General features: G+C 44.1%; 1 protein-coding gene across 1 annotated transcript in view; it reads right to left on the bottom strand.

Moving 5' to 3' along the window:
* LOC101985493 (radial spoke head 10 homolog B) overlaps positions 1–14,383 on the bottom strand; it is a 47,254-nt gene that overhangs the window by 7,535 nt on the left and 25,336 nt on the right. Inside the window, exons 16-20 of the mRNA XM_013354064.2 lie at positions 13,221–13,328; positions 12,548–12,691; positions 6,514–6,633; positions 3,816–3,906; positions 132–330 (exon numbers count right to left, since the gene is read on the bottom strand). Coding sequence (XP_013209518.1) covers positions 132–330; positions 3,816–3,906; positions 6,514–6,633; positions 12,548–12,691; positions 13,221–13,328 — 662 coding nt within the window. The remainder of the gene's footprint in view (positions 1–131; positions 331–3,815; positions 3,907–6,513; positions 6,634–12,547; positions 12,692–13,220; positions 13,329–14,383) is intronic.

Genomic DNA, 14,383 nt, shown 5'->3' with positions numbered 1-14,383 from the left:
CTCACTGTAAGCCTGTGGTCCTGGGATACTGTGTGTCTCACTGTAAGCCTGTGGTACTGCCTTGGGTAGCTCCTGAGACTTGAAAGAAACCAGAGCACGCCCCATGGAGGACAGGCGGGACCATGTCCTACCTGGCTTCCAGCTCTTCATCCTCTATCTGCCTCTGCTGAGCCAGTGCTGCTTGCTCCAGCCGGTTCTCCTTTATCTTCCCCTTGAGCATCTCCTCACGTTTGTAGGCGCTGAAAAGCACACTCACAAAGAAGACATAGAGGTTGTTCACCCATATGTTGAGTTTCTCTTTCTGCTCATCTTTGGGTTTTTCATATTTCTCTGCAATGGAGTGAGTTAATATAGAGATTAGGATGTGTGGCGATGCAGGGCCACGGCACCAAGGAAACTTCAGAACGCATCGGCAATAGCTGGGGGGAGCAAGTCAAGTGCACAGCGGCCCAGGGCGACTGTCAGTCCTGCTTTTCTGCCACCTCCCGCATCTTTCTTTTTCTTGAACAGCAGAAATGTGTTGTTGTTGTTGTTGTTTATTTTGTTTTGTTTGAGATCGGGTTTTACTGTGTAGCGCTGGCTGGTCTGGAACTCACTCTGTAGACCAGGCTGGCCTTAAACTCACAGGGATCTGCCTGCCTCTGCCTCCCAAGTGCTGTGGTATTAAAGGTATGTATCACCATGCCAAACACACACACACACACACGATCTATACGGGGGAGGGGTGTGTGCACATGTGAGGGGCCTGCAGCGTACAGAATAGGGTGTAACAGTCCCTGGAGCTGGAGTTACAGGCAGCTGTTTGTGGAACTCTACTCTGGTCCTCTGGCAGAGCAACATATGCTTTAAAACTTTTTTTTAGAAGATTTAATTCCTATTAGATTTATTTGTTTTATGTGTAAGTGTTTTATCTGAACGTATGTGCACCACATGAGTGTGTGGTGTCCACAGAGGTCTGAAGAGGGCTTTGCGTCCCTGGGGCTGGAGTTACAGGTGACTGTGAACCACCATGTAGATGCTGGGAATTGAACTCGGATCCTCTGTAACCGCAACAAGTGTTCTTCACCATTGAGCCATCTCTCCAATCCTGAGATGTGTGCTTTTAACCCAGGAGCTCTCCCTGCCGCTCCCCTGCTCTTTGGTAAGAATGTCTTCATCAACGTGTGGCCGACATCACTTTTCACATTCACTTTTGAGACTTTCCAAAAACTTTCCAGACCTGAGTTTGCACCAAATGCAAATGCATACTTCAGGTTACAACTTAGTAAGTTTCATATTTATGAAATTATTGTGTTACTCAAAAATAACAATGCATTCTTTTGACAACATGAATGCCATTTTTTGTATCATCTATTGAAATGAAGACCTATCAAGTTAGCGTTATCTTACGATTTCCTCAGACATGTAAAACATGTGAGGAGAAATCAGATTCCCAGACAGTACTCCTCAGCCCTCATGAAGTGAGTGGGCTGGATGGCAGCACTGCAAGAGGCTCTCTAGAGGCAACCTCCATTCTCAGCCAGACTGGCATTTAGATATCTGGGACAAGTTCACAATACCATCTGGTTCCTGCTTATTCAGAGCCGGAGTGCCACTAAGATAGGAACAGCTTTGTTTCCAAGTGAGCTCTGGCTTCTAGAGAACTGCAAACCAAACGCTTCCCAGGACCAGACATCTTTCTTCCCTTTCTTTCTAAAATAATATCTGATTCTTTCTGATCATCATAATTTTTCTGGTCTTTTTAGTGTGGGGTTGAGATGGTTGTGTAGGCCAGGCTGGTTGCAATCTCAGCGTGGTGCTGCCAAGGACTGTGAAGTCCTGGTTCTCCTGCCCACATCTATCGAGTGCCGAGACCACAGGTGTGCCCCGCCATACCTGGTCACTTTCGTAGCTTTGAAACAATCCTAACTTGTCAGTTGGCAAATTTTAAAATTTAAAGAGTTGGTGCTGGGCTTATGGCTCAGTGCAATAGTAGGCATTTGCTAGCTCACGTGATAGCTTGATTCCATCCCAAGAATGGCAAAAACTAAAAGATAATGCAGAGAATGGAATTATGTGCAACCCAAGATTCCAATTACTAAAGTCAAAACAAGTCTGAAAATGAAGAATTATTGCTTCTTATATTCCCACTCAACTGAGAAGCCTAGCTCGCAAGCATTAGTCACAAACATGCAAATGAGGTCATCAGATGAAGTGGGATTATGTGGGCCAAGAGACTGCTTTGACAGCAGACAAACCAGTAGCCATATAGGAGCTGGCACACAGTGGGCAGAGGTGCAGGGCAAACCAAGACACAGCTAGAGCTGAAGACCAGTTGCCAGCAAGTACTATAGCAGTACAGAGCAGAGACACTGTTTCAAAGACGAAAAACCAAAGTAGATACGACGAGGGCAAAGATGCTTGCCACCTAGCCAGACAACTTCTGATTAATCCCTGGAACCTACACGGAAGGCGAGAGATAAGTCATCCTGACCTCCACGCACACTGTGAAACACTCAGGCCTACATACACAAGACAAAATTTTTAAAAAGGCATTAATTAGGTTTCCCTTTAGAACTTTCTGTTCTAGAATTGTTTGTCTTGGTCTGGGAAAGGGTCTCTGAGGTATAATCCTCAGAGAGGATGGTGACCACCATAGGAGAAACGTTTGCTGGCCTTTCTGGTTCATTCCAAAGACAAAGGAAACAAAGAGGGGGTGATGCCCAGAGGGCAAATTTCTGGAGGCTGCTCCGTCCCGAACACAGGCTTGATGGAGGCACAGAACAGCCACCACGAGGGCCAGCAGCAGGTGAGCAGCCGTGACCTAAGGGAGAGCATGGGAGGAGACGCAGCAGCCTTGCATCAGCAAACACAGAGGCAGCACCTGAGTCTGGGGAAACACTTACTGGACAAAAGAGCACACATGTGACTTGTAGCAGGGGAGATGCGTGTGTGCACACGGCTGGGAATGAGTCATTGATGAAGGAAGAGACAGCCTGATCTCCACATATGCAAAGCAATATACCAAGAGGACAGAGCTGTAAGAGAGTTCCATGCGGTGTGCAATCTGCTACAGAGTACAGTCAGGAAGGGAGGGACCGCAGGGCCTGCGGTATCACGGGACCTAGGCTAGAGGCCGATGTTGGCTCAAGGACACAGTGGAAGAAAATCCTCAGAGCTGTGTCCACACAGTAGAGCTAGGGAGGAAGAGGCTGGAAGCCCCCAAGAGTGCTTGTCCAGCCTGCACGAAGCCCTGAGTTTGATCCTCAGTGCCACATAAAACAGGTATAGTGGCATATGCCTCTTAGCCTAGGAATTGAGAGATGGAGGAGGAAGAAGGGTCAGAAATTCAAAGTCATCCTTAGCTAGCTATAAAGTTAGAGACCAGCCTGGGGTACACAAAACCAACTCTCAATAAGTACATTTTAAAGAGGGTGCAGGAGGCTGTGGGGGTGAACACCCTTAATCAGAGCACTCAGGAGGCAGAAGCAGGTGGCTCTCTGTGAGTCTGAGGCCAGCCTGGGCTGCACAGTTGAACTCTGTCTCAGAGCGGGAATGGGATGAGACTGTGGTGTCGCCAGCAGTGCAGCCCTGGGCTAAGAGGGAGCTTCTCAGGCCTGAGGAGGCCGGGAAGGAGCTGAACCAGAACCATAGAGCTGGCACTGTAGCTTGTGTTAGAGTATGTGTCCAGTTCACGTGAGTTCAATCCTGAGTATTGTTCCTGCCCCCCAGAGCCAGAAGCTGCCATTCCCTGCCCCCCAGAGCCAGAAGCTGCCATAATGGTGCAACCGGGAGCGAAGGGTAGTGAGCGCAATGTGCTTGGTTGCAGCACTCACCGTGTGGGGACATAAACACCAGCCCTCTTCCTTGATTCTTGAGGTTCATTTTGGAGTCTTTGTCCTCACTTAGGGATTTCTTGAGCTTGGACTTTTAAAAAAAGAGAGAAAGAAAGAAAAACTAGGAAAAAGTTATTCTGCAGCATTATACACTAAAACCAGTCTTCTATGTATATTCAGGGGACTGTTGAGAGGCTCTTCCTCTTTTGCTTCTGCTGTGTTTAGAGGCATTCCAGACTAGCCCTAGACTTGCAATCCTCCTGCCACAGCTCGCAGAGAGCTGGGCTTAGGGTAGGCACCAACTCGCACAGCTGTAGAGTTTAGTCTCATTTGTTTGCTTTCTCTAACTCAATACGACAGCCCAGCTAGGGTGAGGCTATTCTTGTTTCTGTGTTGAGCTAACTTAACTTTTATTTTTTGAGGCAAAATCTCAGTGTATAGCCCCGGCTGGCCTTGAAATCTCTGTGCAGACCACTCCTCTCTGCCTCCCAGGTACTGGAGTTAAAGGTGCGTATCACCACATCTGCTTCATCTTTTGTTTCTGAAATTATAAAGTATCTTATTTGGGCGTGGGCTCTATACCAAGGTCAAGGTTCAACCTGGCAATAGTCTGCTTGTTGACAGAGTCTTAAGATGGCCTGGGCATCACATGGTGAGGGACAAGGAGCTAATTTGGCTGTTTTTTCACTGAATAAAATATTGTGGTTTGGAGTCAGAGAGCTGGCCCAAAGGTCAGGAGCACTTGCGGCTCTTGTGGAGGATCTGAATTTAGTTCTGAGCATCATATTAGCTACAGGACATCCAGCACCCTCTTCTGGCCTTCCGTGGACACCCACACTCACAAGTGCATACACATACATAATTTTAAAATAGTGCATTTTGGGGTGGGGGTTGGAGAGATAGAACAGCACTTGTGACTCTTTCAAAGGACTGAGCACACACTTGGTGCTCATAACATCTATAACTCCAGACCTAGGACTCCAGTTCCCTCTTCTGGCTTGTGTAGGCACCAAGCACATACAAACACACATGCAGGTGAAATACTCATACACATAAAAATAAATTAAAAAATTTCAGTTTGGGCAGGTGTGGTGGTACATGCCTGGACTCTAAGCATTTATTTGGGAGGTAGAGGCAGAAAGACTATGAGTTCACAGCCATCCTTTCTCACATAGGGAACTTGAGGCCACCCTGGGACAGACCTTCTTGAGAAAACCAAACACACATACTCACCTGTAGTGATGTTTTGTTTGTATTTTAACAAATGAAGCTTGCCTGAAGATCAGAGTGCAGAGTTAAACCACTAGAGGCCAGGTGATGGCGGCACACACCTTTAATCCCAGCACTAGGGAGACAGGAGTGATATGCTTGGGTGGAGAGAGGAGTATAAGGCGGGAGAAGACAAGAGCTCAGTGCAGTCTGAGGACAGGACTGCCCCTTCGGTATGAGGATTGGTAGAGGTGAAAGGTCTCTCTAGTGGCTGGCCGCACCCTTTTCTGATCCTTCAGCTTTCACCACCTAATATCTGACTCTGGTTTTATTTATTAAGGCCAATTAGAATTCATGTTACACCCACCCCTATATAATATAGCTCAGTGGCAGAGTGCTTGCTAGCATGGACTAGGCCTGAGTTCAAGTGCCAGCACCACAAAATGAATATAAAAAGCATCAACAAATAATTAGGTAAAGTGAAGTGTTTAAGACAAGCACACCAACCAACCAAACAACAGCTCAATTTGTATCTTTGAAGGAACAAGCTCAGTTCCAGCACCTACTGGAAAATTGTGTGCACGTGGGTGGAGACTAGAAGACGCCTGGTAGGAATCTTGCCTCCTCCCACCATGTGGGACTCGGGCAGCTCAGGCAGTTGGCTTGGCTGCAGCACTGTCCCTGCTGAGCACCCACTCCCCAGAGTGTTAGCGGTCACATACGTGTGGAAGCACACATGCTTCTGTCTCCATCTAGAATTCACTCCTGCCCCTTGCTTGCTGCTGTGGTCGCTTGCGTGTTTTACTAGGCACTTGAAGCATGGCCATAATCAAGCTGTAACTTCCCCCTCCAATCTCAGCTCTGAAGAGTCTGGTCTTCAACATTATACTAAAGCGTAACTTTATTCTCCTAGGCGTGCAAGCCAAAGCTTGCAGCTCACCCTCACCTTCCCTTTCCCTCCGAAGCCCCTTGGTCCCGAGCCCTCCACCCATCCTTTACCATGATGCTTCTGAGAGCTTCCCAACTGGTGTGTCAACGGGGAAGCCGAAGAGTCTGCTAAAGGCTGTGCTCCTCCAATGGCTTCCCACCCATCTCACGCTGACCTAGCCAGACCTTTACATACTCCTGAGTGGGAACCATTTGGCTCACAATGACAGATTCTAGAATCAAACCGCTAAGGCACAAGCCCCCAGCTCCACAGCTTGCTGGGGCTGCGACCACAGGCAATGATGTAACCTTTTTCATTCCTAGAAGTAACAAGTCCCGAGGTTCATCTGAGGCTTCTAAGTGAGCTGATCCGTAGGAAGTGTTGGGCAGCTTGGCAGGGCCCTGAAAATGAGGGTTGCTGCTATTCACTTCCTCTACTCAACAGCAGCCTGTGAGGTCAGCGGAAGATGGAATTCCTGCCCAGGGTTGTCCTCAAAACACAGAAGGGTGCTCTTCACATAATGGCCACGTGGTCAGGACATGGCAAACTGTAAATACTCACCTCTGACTTCCTGATTTTACTGTCAGGCAAAACTCCTGTCTTGTCAGAAGACGACTTGGTGCTGCTGAAGTGGACTTCAGAATCATGGCTCGTGATCGCACTTGGGCTCCTGTGGTTGCTCTGAGGGAGGAGAAGTGTGTGAGCTTATGGTTTCCCTGGACACGTGCACACAAGTGTACACATACACGTGTGATCCTTTAGTGAGGTGTCACTGATGCACCACAAGCTCACTTTGAGCATGTATCCACATCTGGGAAACATCACCTTAGACAAGACAATGAACACACCCACCACATCCAACTTCCCGGACCTCACTCCTCAATCCATCCCATGACACTTGGCACTCTCTACTTTTATATAAATGTGATCATACGTTATGCACGCTCTTCCTTTTGAGGCAGGATCTCATGTAGCCCAGGCTGATCTTGGACTCAATATATAGCAGAGGAGAACCCTGAAGTTCTGATTCTCCTGAATGTTGGGAATAGTCATGCTCCACCATGTCTGATAATAGAAAGTGCTGTCAGCATGGGACACCAAGCCCTCTGCTTCTCCTTTCACCTATCCACATCTTAATATTTATGGCTGGCTCGCTGCAGCATCTGACAAGGCTGGTGCGTGCCTCTGTCTGGGATGTAGCTCATAGGCATTTGCGGTGATTAACTACATTCCGCTGTTTGTTCTGGTCTTGATTTTCATTTTCTTTTCATGCCATCTTTTTTTTTTTATAATTTATTTAACTTTATTTTATGTGGATTGTCGTGAAGGTATCCAGATCCCCAGAAACTGGAGTTACAGACAGTTGTTTGCTGTCATGTGGGTGCTGGGAATTGAACCTGGGTCCTCTGGAAGAACAGCCAGTGCTCCCAACTGCTGAGCCGTCTCTCCAGCCCCCCATCTTTTTAGATGAAGCATTTTTTTAGAAGATTTATTTTCAAGCATGTGTGTACGTGTCTGTGTTTGTATGTGCTGTGTCTATGAAACCAGAAGAAGGAGTGGGATCCCCTGGAACTGGAGTTACAGGTGGCTGTGAGCTGCCTGTCATGGGTCTGAGAACCCAGGTTCTCTGCAAGAGCAGCAAACATTCTTAACCTCTGGGTCCATCTCTTCAGCCCCTGGACTTTTTTTTTTTTTAAAACAACTCTGCTTTATCTCCCTTATTTTTACTTTACCTTCATTGGTGTTTTGCCTGCAGGTATGTCTGTGTGAGGATGTCAGAAGCCCTGAAACTGGGGTTACAGACAGGTATGAGCTGGCACGTGGTTGCTGGGAATTGAACTTGGGTCTTCTGGAAGAGCAGCTAGTGCTCTTGTCCATGGAGCCATCTCTCCAGCCCCATACCCTTCTGGTTTTAATTACAGGTTGTTGTTATTAGGGTAGTTTACAGTAGGGTTCTTTAATTTGGCAAATCTATCATCAAGGTATATCATGCCACTTAAAGTGATAAAACTTTAATAATTGTTACTTTTTATTTGTGCACATATATGACACGTATGGGTTCTAAGGATCAAAGACCTCAGGTCATTAGGCTTGGTGGCAAGTGCCTTTAACTGCAGAGCCATCTCAGCCGGCCTGTGCTAGAACTTTAATATTCTATTCCCAGCTCCTCTTTTCCAACCCTCAGGCTGTGCTCATCTTTCTCATGAGTATGTTACTGTTGCTTTGGACTGTCAATTATCCTTTGAAGAGATGTTTGGAAACAGAGGAATCCACAGTTCTTTACGACATGGCTTTTCCATATGAAGTTGAGTATTGTTCTTTCGAGGTCTGTGAAGAAGTTTGCTGAATTTTGATGGGTATTTGATGGGAATCTGTAGATTGCCTTTGGCAAGAATGCCATTTTTACTATGTTAATTCTACCTACCCAAGAGCATGGGAGATCTTTCCATTTTCTGGTGTCTTCTTCAATTTCTTTCTTCAAAGATTTAAAGTTCTTGTCATACAGGTCTTCTTCTTGTTTGGTTAGTTACTCCAAGATATTTTATGTTATTTGTGGCTATTGTGAAGTGTTATGTTTTCTCTGATTTCTTTCTCAGCCCATTTATCATCTATGTAAAGGAGGGCTACTGATTTTTTTCTGAATTAATCTTGTATCCTGCTACATTGCTGAAAGTGTTTATGAGTTGTAGAAGTTCCTTGGTAGAATTTTTGGGATCGCTTATGTAAACTATCATATCATCAGCAAACAGTGAGAGTTTGACTTCTTTTCCAATTTGTATCCCCTCGATCTCCCTTTGGTGTCTTATTGCTCTAGCTAGGACCTCAAGAACTATATTGAATAGGTATGGAGAGAGTGGACAACCTAGTCTTGTTCCTGATTTTAGTGGGATCACTTTGAATTTCTCTCTATTTAGTTTGATGTTGGCTGTTGGCTTGTTGTATATTGTCTTTATTATGGTTAGGTATGTTCCTTGTATCCCTGCTCTCTCCAAGACCTTTATCATGAAGGGATGTTGTATTTTGTTGAAAGCTTTTTAAGCATCTAATGAAATGATCATGTGTGTGTGTGTGTGTTTCAGTTTGTTTATGTGGTGGATTACATTGACAGATTTTTGGATGTTGAACCATCCTTGCATTTCTGGGATGAAGCCTACTTGGTCATGGTAAATGATTTTTCTGATGTGTTCTTGGACTCAGTTTGCCAGTATTTTATTGAGTATTTTTGCATTAATGTTACAGATTTTGGTCTGTAATTCTCTTTCTTAGTAATGTCGTTATGTGGTTTGGGTGCCAGGGTAATTGTAGCCTCGTAAAAAGAGTTGGGTAATTTTCCTTCTGTTCTATTGTGTAGAACAATTTGGGGAATATTGGTATTAGTTCTTTTTGAAAATCTTATAGAATTCTGCACTGAAACCATCTCATCCTGGGCTTTGTTTTTGGAGGGAGACTTTTGATGACTGTTTCTATTTCTTTAGCAGTTATAGGTTTATTTAATTTGCTTATCTGGTCTTGATTTAATTTTCAGAAGTGATATTTATCCAGAAAGTTGTTCATTTCCTTTAAGTTTTCCAATTTTGTGGAGTACAGGTTTTCGAAGTATGACCTGATGATTCTCTGGATTTCCTCCAGTCTGTTGTTATGTCCCCCTTTTCATTCCTGATTTTGTTAATTTGGATATTCTCTCTCTGCCTTTTGGTTACTTTGGACAAAGGTTTGTCTACTTTGTTGATTTTCTCGAAGAACCAACTCTTTGTCTCATTGATTCCTTGTATTGTTTCTTTTGTTTCTATTTTGTTGATTTCAGCTCTCAATTTGATTATTTTCTGCCTTCTAGTCCTCCTGGGTGAGTTTGCTTCTTTTTGTTCTAGAGTTTTCAGGTGTTCTGTTAACTCACTAGTGTGGGATTTTTCCCAGCTTCTTTATGTAGGCATTTAGTACTATGAATTTTCCTCTTAACACTGCTTTCATTGTGTCCCATAAATTTAGGTATGTTTTGTGATCATTTTCATTGATTTTTAGGAAGTCTTTGATTTCTTTATTTCTTCCTTGACTCATTGATGATTCAGGTGAGCATTGTTTAATTTCCGTGTGTTTCTGGGCTTTCTGGAATCAGTGTTGCTGTTGAATTCTAATTTTAAGCTATGATGATCTGATAGGACACACGGGTTATTCCAATTGTTTTGTATCTGTTGAGGTTTGTTTTGTTACCTAGTATGTGGTCAATTTTTGAGAAGGTTCCATGAGGTGCTGAGAAGAAGGTATATTCTTTTATGTTTGGATGGGATGTTCTATAAATGTCTGTTAAGTTTGAGTCATAACATCTGTTAGTTCCCTTATTCCTCTGTTAATTTTCTGTCTGCCTGACCTGTCCAGTGGTGAGAGGGGAGTGTTGAAGTCTCCCACTATTTATAGTGTGTGGGGTTTAATGTGTGATTTAAGCTTTAGAAGTGTTTCTTTTACATATGAGGGTGCCCTTGTATTTGGGGCATAGATGATCAGTATTGAGATTTCCTCTTCGTGGATTTTTCCTCTGACTAATATGAAATGTCCTTCTTTGTCTCTTTTGATTTATTTTAGTTTGAAGTCTATTTTGTTAGGTATTAGGATAGCTATATCAGCTTGTTTCTTAGGTCCATTTGATTGGAATTTTTTCCCCAACCCTTTACTCTGGGTGATACCTGTCTTTGAGGTTGAGGTATGTTTCTGGTACGCAGCAGAAGGATGGGTTCTGTTTTCATATCCAATCTGTTAGCCTGTGTCTTTTTTTTAAAATTTTTTTATTAATTTTTAAAAAATATTTATTTATTTATAATGTATACAATATTCTGTCAGTGTATATGCCCACAGGCCAGAAGAGGGCACAGATCTCATTACAGATGGTTGTGAGCCACCATGTGGTTGCCGGGAATTGAACTCAGGACCTTTGGAAGAGCAGGCAATGCTCCTAACCCCTGAGCCATCTCTCCAGCCCCTAGCCTGTGTCTTTTTATAGGTGAGTTGAGTTAAGGGATATTAATGACCAGTGATTGTTACTTCCTGTTATTTTAATTTTCATTGTTGGTGATGTTATTGTGTGTGTTTTCTTTTCTTTGGGATTTGCTGCTGTGAGATCAGATCATCTGTTGTTTGTGTTTTTGTGAATGGAGCCAACTTCCTTGGGTTGGAGTTTTTCTTCTAGTACTTTGTGTAGGGCTGGGTTAGTGGCTAGGTATTGGTTAAATCTGGTTCTGTTACAGAATATCTTGTTTTGTCTGTCTATGGTAATTAAAAGTTTTGCTGGGTATAGTCGTCTGGGCTGGCATCCCTGGTCTCTTAATGTCTGCATAATGCCTGACCATGACCTTCTGGCTTTGACTGTTTCCATTGAGAAATAAGGTGTAATTCTGATAGGTCTGCCTTTACATGCTACGTGGCCTTTTTCCTTTGCAGCTCTTAATATTCTTTCTTTATTCTGTGTTTTGATTATTATGTGGCAAGGGGACTTTATTTTTGATCCAGTCTATTTGGTGTTCTGTAAGCTTCTTGTATCTTCATATGCATTCTTTCTTTAGTTTGAGAAAGTTTTCTTCTATGATTTTGTTAAATAAATTTTCTGTGCTTTTGAGTTGGACTTCTCCTTCTTCTGTACCTATCATTCTTAGGTTTTATATTTTCATAGTGTTCCATATTTCCTGGATATTTTGTGGTAAGCTTTTATTAGATTTAAAGTTTTCTTTGATCGATGAGTCTCTTTCCTCTACTGTATCTTCAGTGCTTGAGATTCTCTCTTCCAAGATGGGTGTGGTGGTGAATATCTTTAATCCCACCACCGGGGAGGCAGAGCAGGGGGAGTTCTGTGAGGTCGAGTCAGCCAGGACACATAGTGAGACCCTGTCTCAAAATAAATAAATAAAAGACTCTAGTGGGCTCAGGGAACCACTAGACTGTCTCTTGTGGCTCCAAGTGAATGTCTCAAATGTCAGAAACCCTTCAAGTCCACTAACATGCAACCCCCACTAAAAATATGTTATATCGCTGGGCAGTGGTGGTGCATGCCTTAAATTCCAGCACTCAAGAGGCAGAGGCAGGTGGATCTCTGTGAGTTCGAGGCTAACCTGGTCTAACCTGGTCTACAGAGTGAGTTCAAAGCTACAGAGAAACCCTGTCTCGAAAAACCAAAAAAAAAAAAAAGAAAGAAAAGAAAAAGAAATATTTGTTATATCTCAATTTCCATGGATGTCCCCATGCTCAGGGGGCTGCTCAGTGTTACATGCACACCCAGGACCTGTTTCTTGGCATCTTTGTTGTTGGGTGGGTTTTCCCCTCGGCACACCAAGCTTGCCTCAGATTTTCTCAGCTGTCCAGCTGCTTTTCCTACTGACCTTCACTGTGCTATTTCCACTGCTGTGGCTAACACCAAGAAACAGATTTCTGCTAACTTGACAACAAAACCACGCACTCCTTCCAACAGTGAAAGACAATGTACATGTTCCCAGTCCTCAGTTATCTCTGGGAAGTATATATATTAGAAACTTGAGACAGTTTTGGTGAGAGTCTAGCTGCTCCAGGTTGAAGTCATCCCCTGCTTTATAAACTCTACCATGTTGTCTGTCACCTGGTTGAGTATTGTGGGAATGCTGCCGTATCGGTTTCCAGTAGCATCATCATATGGAACTTTTAAATAGGATCTAGTCATCCGGTCAAAAATGCAGCAGAGTGAGAAGCATAAGAGAGCTTCAAAGAATTCCAGGAAAACCAGCTGCAATGATAGGAAGCATAGGGAGGTCTCATTGACTCTGACACTCCAGAGTGCACCAGGGATTGACTGGCGATTTCTTATTTGTTATTCCTTCTGCATATGTGCTACACATGTGTACAACAACACATAGATGAATGGGAAGGCCAGAGGATGACACTGGGTGTCTTTCTTTACTGCTCCCCACCTTGCTCTTTGAAATGGGGTCTCTCACTGGCTCGCTGATTCAGTTAGGCTGGCTGACCAGCAAGCATTAGGGATCCTCCTGTCTCCCCCTCCCCAGCACTAGTATCACAAGCATGCACCACCACACCTGGCCTTTTTATGTGGGCGCTGGAGACAGGATCTGAACTCAGGCCCTCATGCTTGCACGGCACCAATGCAGCCGTCTCCCCAGGCCCTTTCTAATATTAGTCTCTGGTTTTTGAAAAGGTAACTGTATATACGTATATCCCACTTTTTTATATACATAAAGCATAAGAAACATGCAGCTTTACTGGATCTGCACCATTTGTAGCAATGGTTTACAAACCTCAAGTTCAAAGTTGCTGTCAGTTCCGTCATACACAAAAGGGTTGTCCTCTGCTATCACAGTCATAAATTTGGTTGCGGTTAAGTCCTTGTTTATCATCCTAAAGTCCTGTGAAAAGATGGCACCAAACAGATGCCTATAAGTGCACGTGGGTATAGATTTTAATGTCCATGACAGCAACATAACACCTTGAGAAAAATGTATCAGAAGTCAGTAGCTTAAAAACTGATTCTTTTGGAGGTTGAGGTAGGAGAATCTGAGGCCAGCCTGGGGTACAAAGAAAGACCCTTCTTTAGATAAGAATCATAGGGAGGCTAGGGAGATGGCTCTGTCAGTAACATGCTTGCTGTGCAAGCGTGAGGACCTGCGTTCCATCCCTACCATCCATGTAAAAAGCCAGCACACAGCGGCATATAATCCCAGTGTAGGGACATGGAGGAGGGTAGATCCCTGAGGCTTGCTGGCCAGGACCCATATTACATGGCTTAATCACTTGTGACTTCAGCTCCAGTCTTTTGGCCTTCAAGGGCACATGCATGTAATGTCATATACTCACACACAGGTACACACATATATACCTAAATCTAAAAAATTCTTAACCAATGTAAAAGAAATGATACAGAAAGTTATCATTGTACTGTCTCTAGCGAAACAGTGAACATTATCTAGCCAGTGAGGTATGACCACGGGGGCTGCGAAGGCCACCAGTAAAGGTTTATGGAAAACAAAGGATCAGGCTGGTGCTGCATGAGCCACTGATGAATCCCCCAGCACTAACAGGAAACATAATAGCAAAGACTAGTAACCCCTGTGGCTTTGCAGAACACAAACATCTGAACCTAACCAAGTCTTTGTTTCCAGCTGCCACTTTCGTGGTCTTGTGGGGAAAAGAAGATGCTGAACCTGACTGTGAGGACGCAGTCATCAGCGCGCCCACCTCTGCAGGGACAAATGACTGCTTCTTCAGAAATAAACAAACACAGGACAGAAGGGAACAAACAGCAGTATAATATTTTACCCCAAAACATATATTTTAAACACATTTCCCTAAATTTATTTATTTTATTTTATTTTTGGTTTTTCGAGACAGGGTTTCTCTGTGGTTTTGGAGCCTGTCCTGGAACTAGCTCTTGTAGACCAGGCTGGTCTCGAACTCACAGAGA

The sequence above is a fragment of the Microtus ochrogaster genome, unplaced genomic scaffold (assembly GCF_000317375.1).
Source record: "Microtus ochrogaster isolate Prairie Vole_2 unplaced genomic scaffold, MicOch1.0 UNK27, whole genome shotgun sequence".
Classification (NCBI taxonomy): Eukaryota; Metazoa; Chordata; class Mammalia; order Rodentia; family Cricetidae; genus Microtus; species Microtus ochrogaster.
Note: the sequence above shows the minus strand (reverse complement) of the source record. Positions and strands in the feature narration are given on the sequence as shown.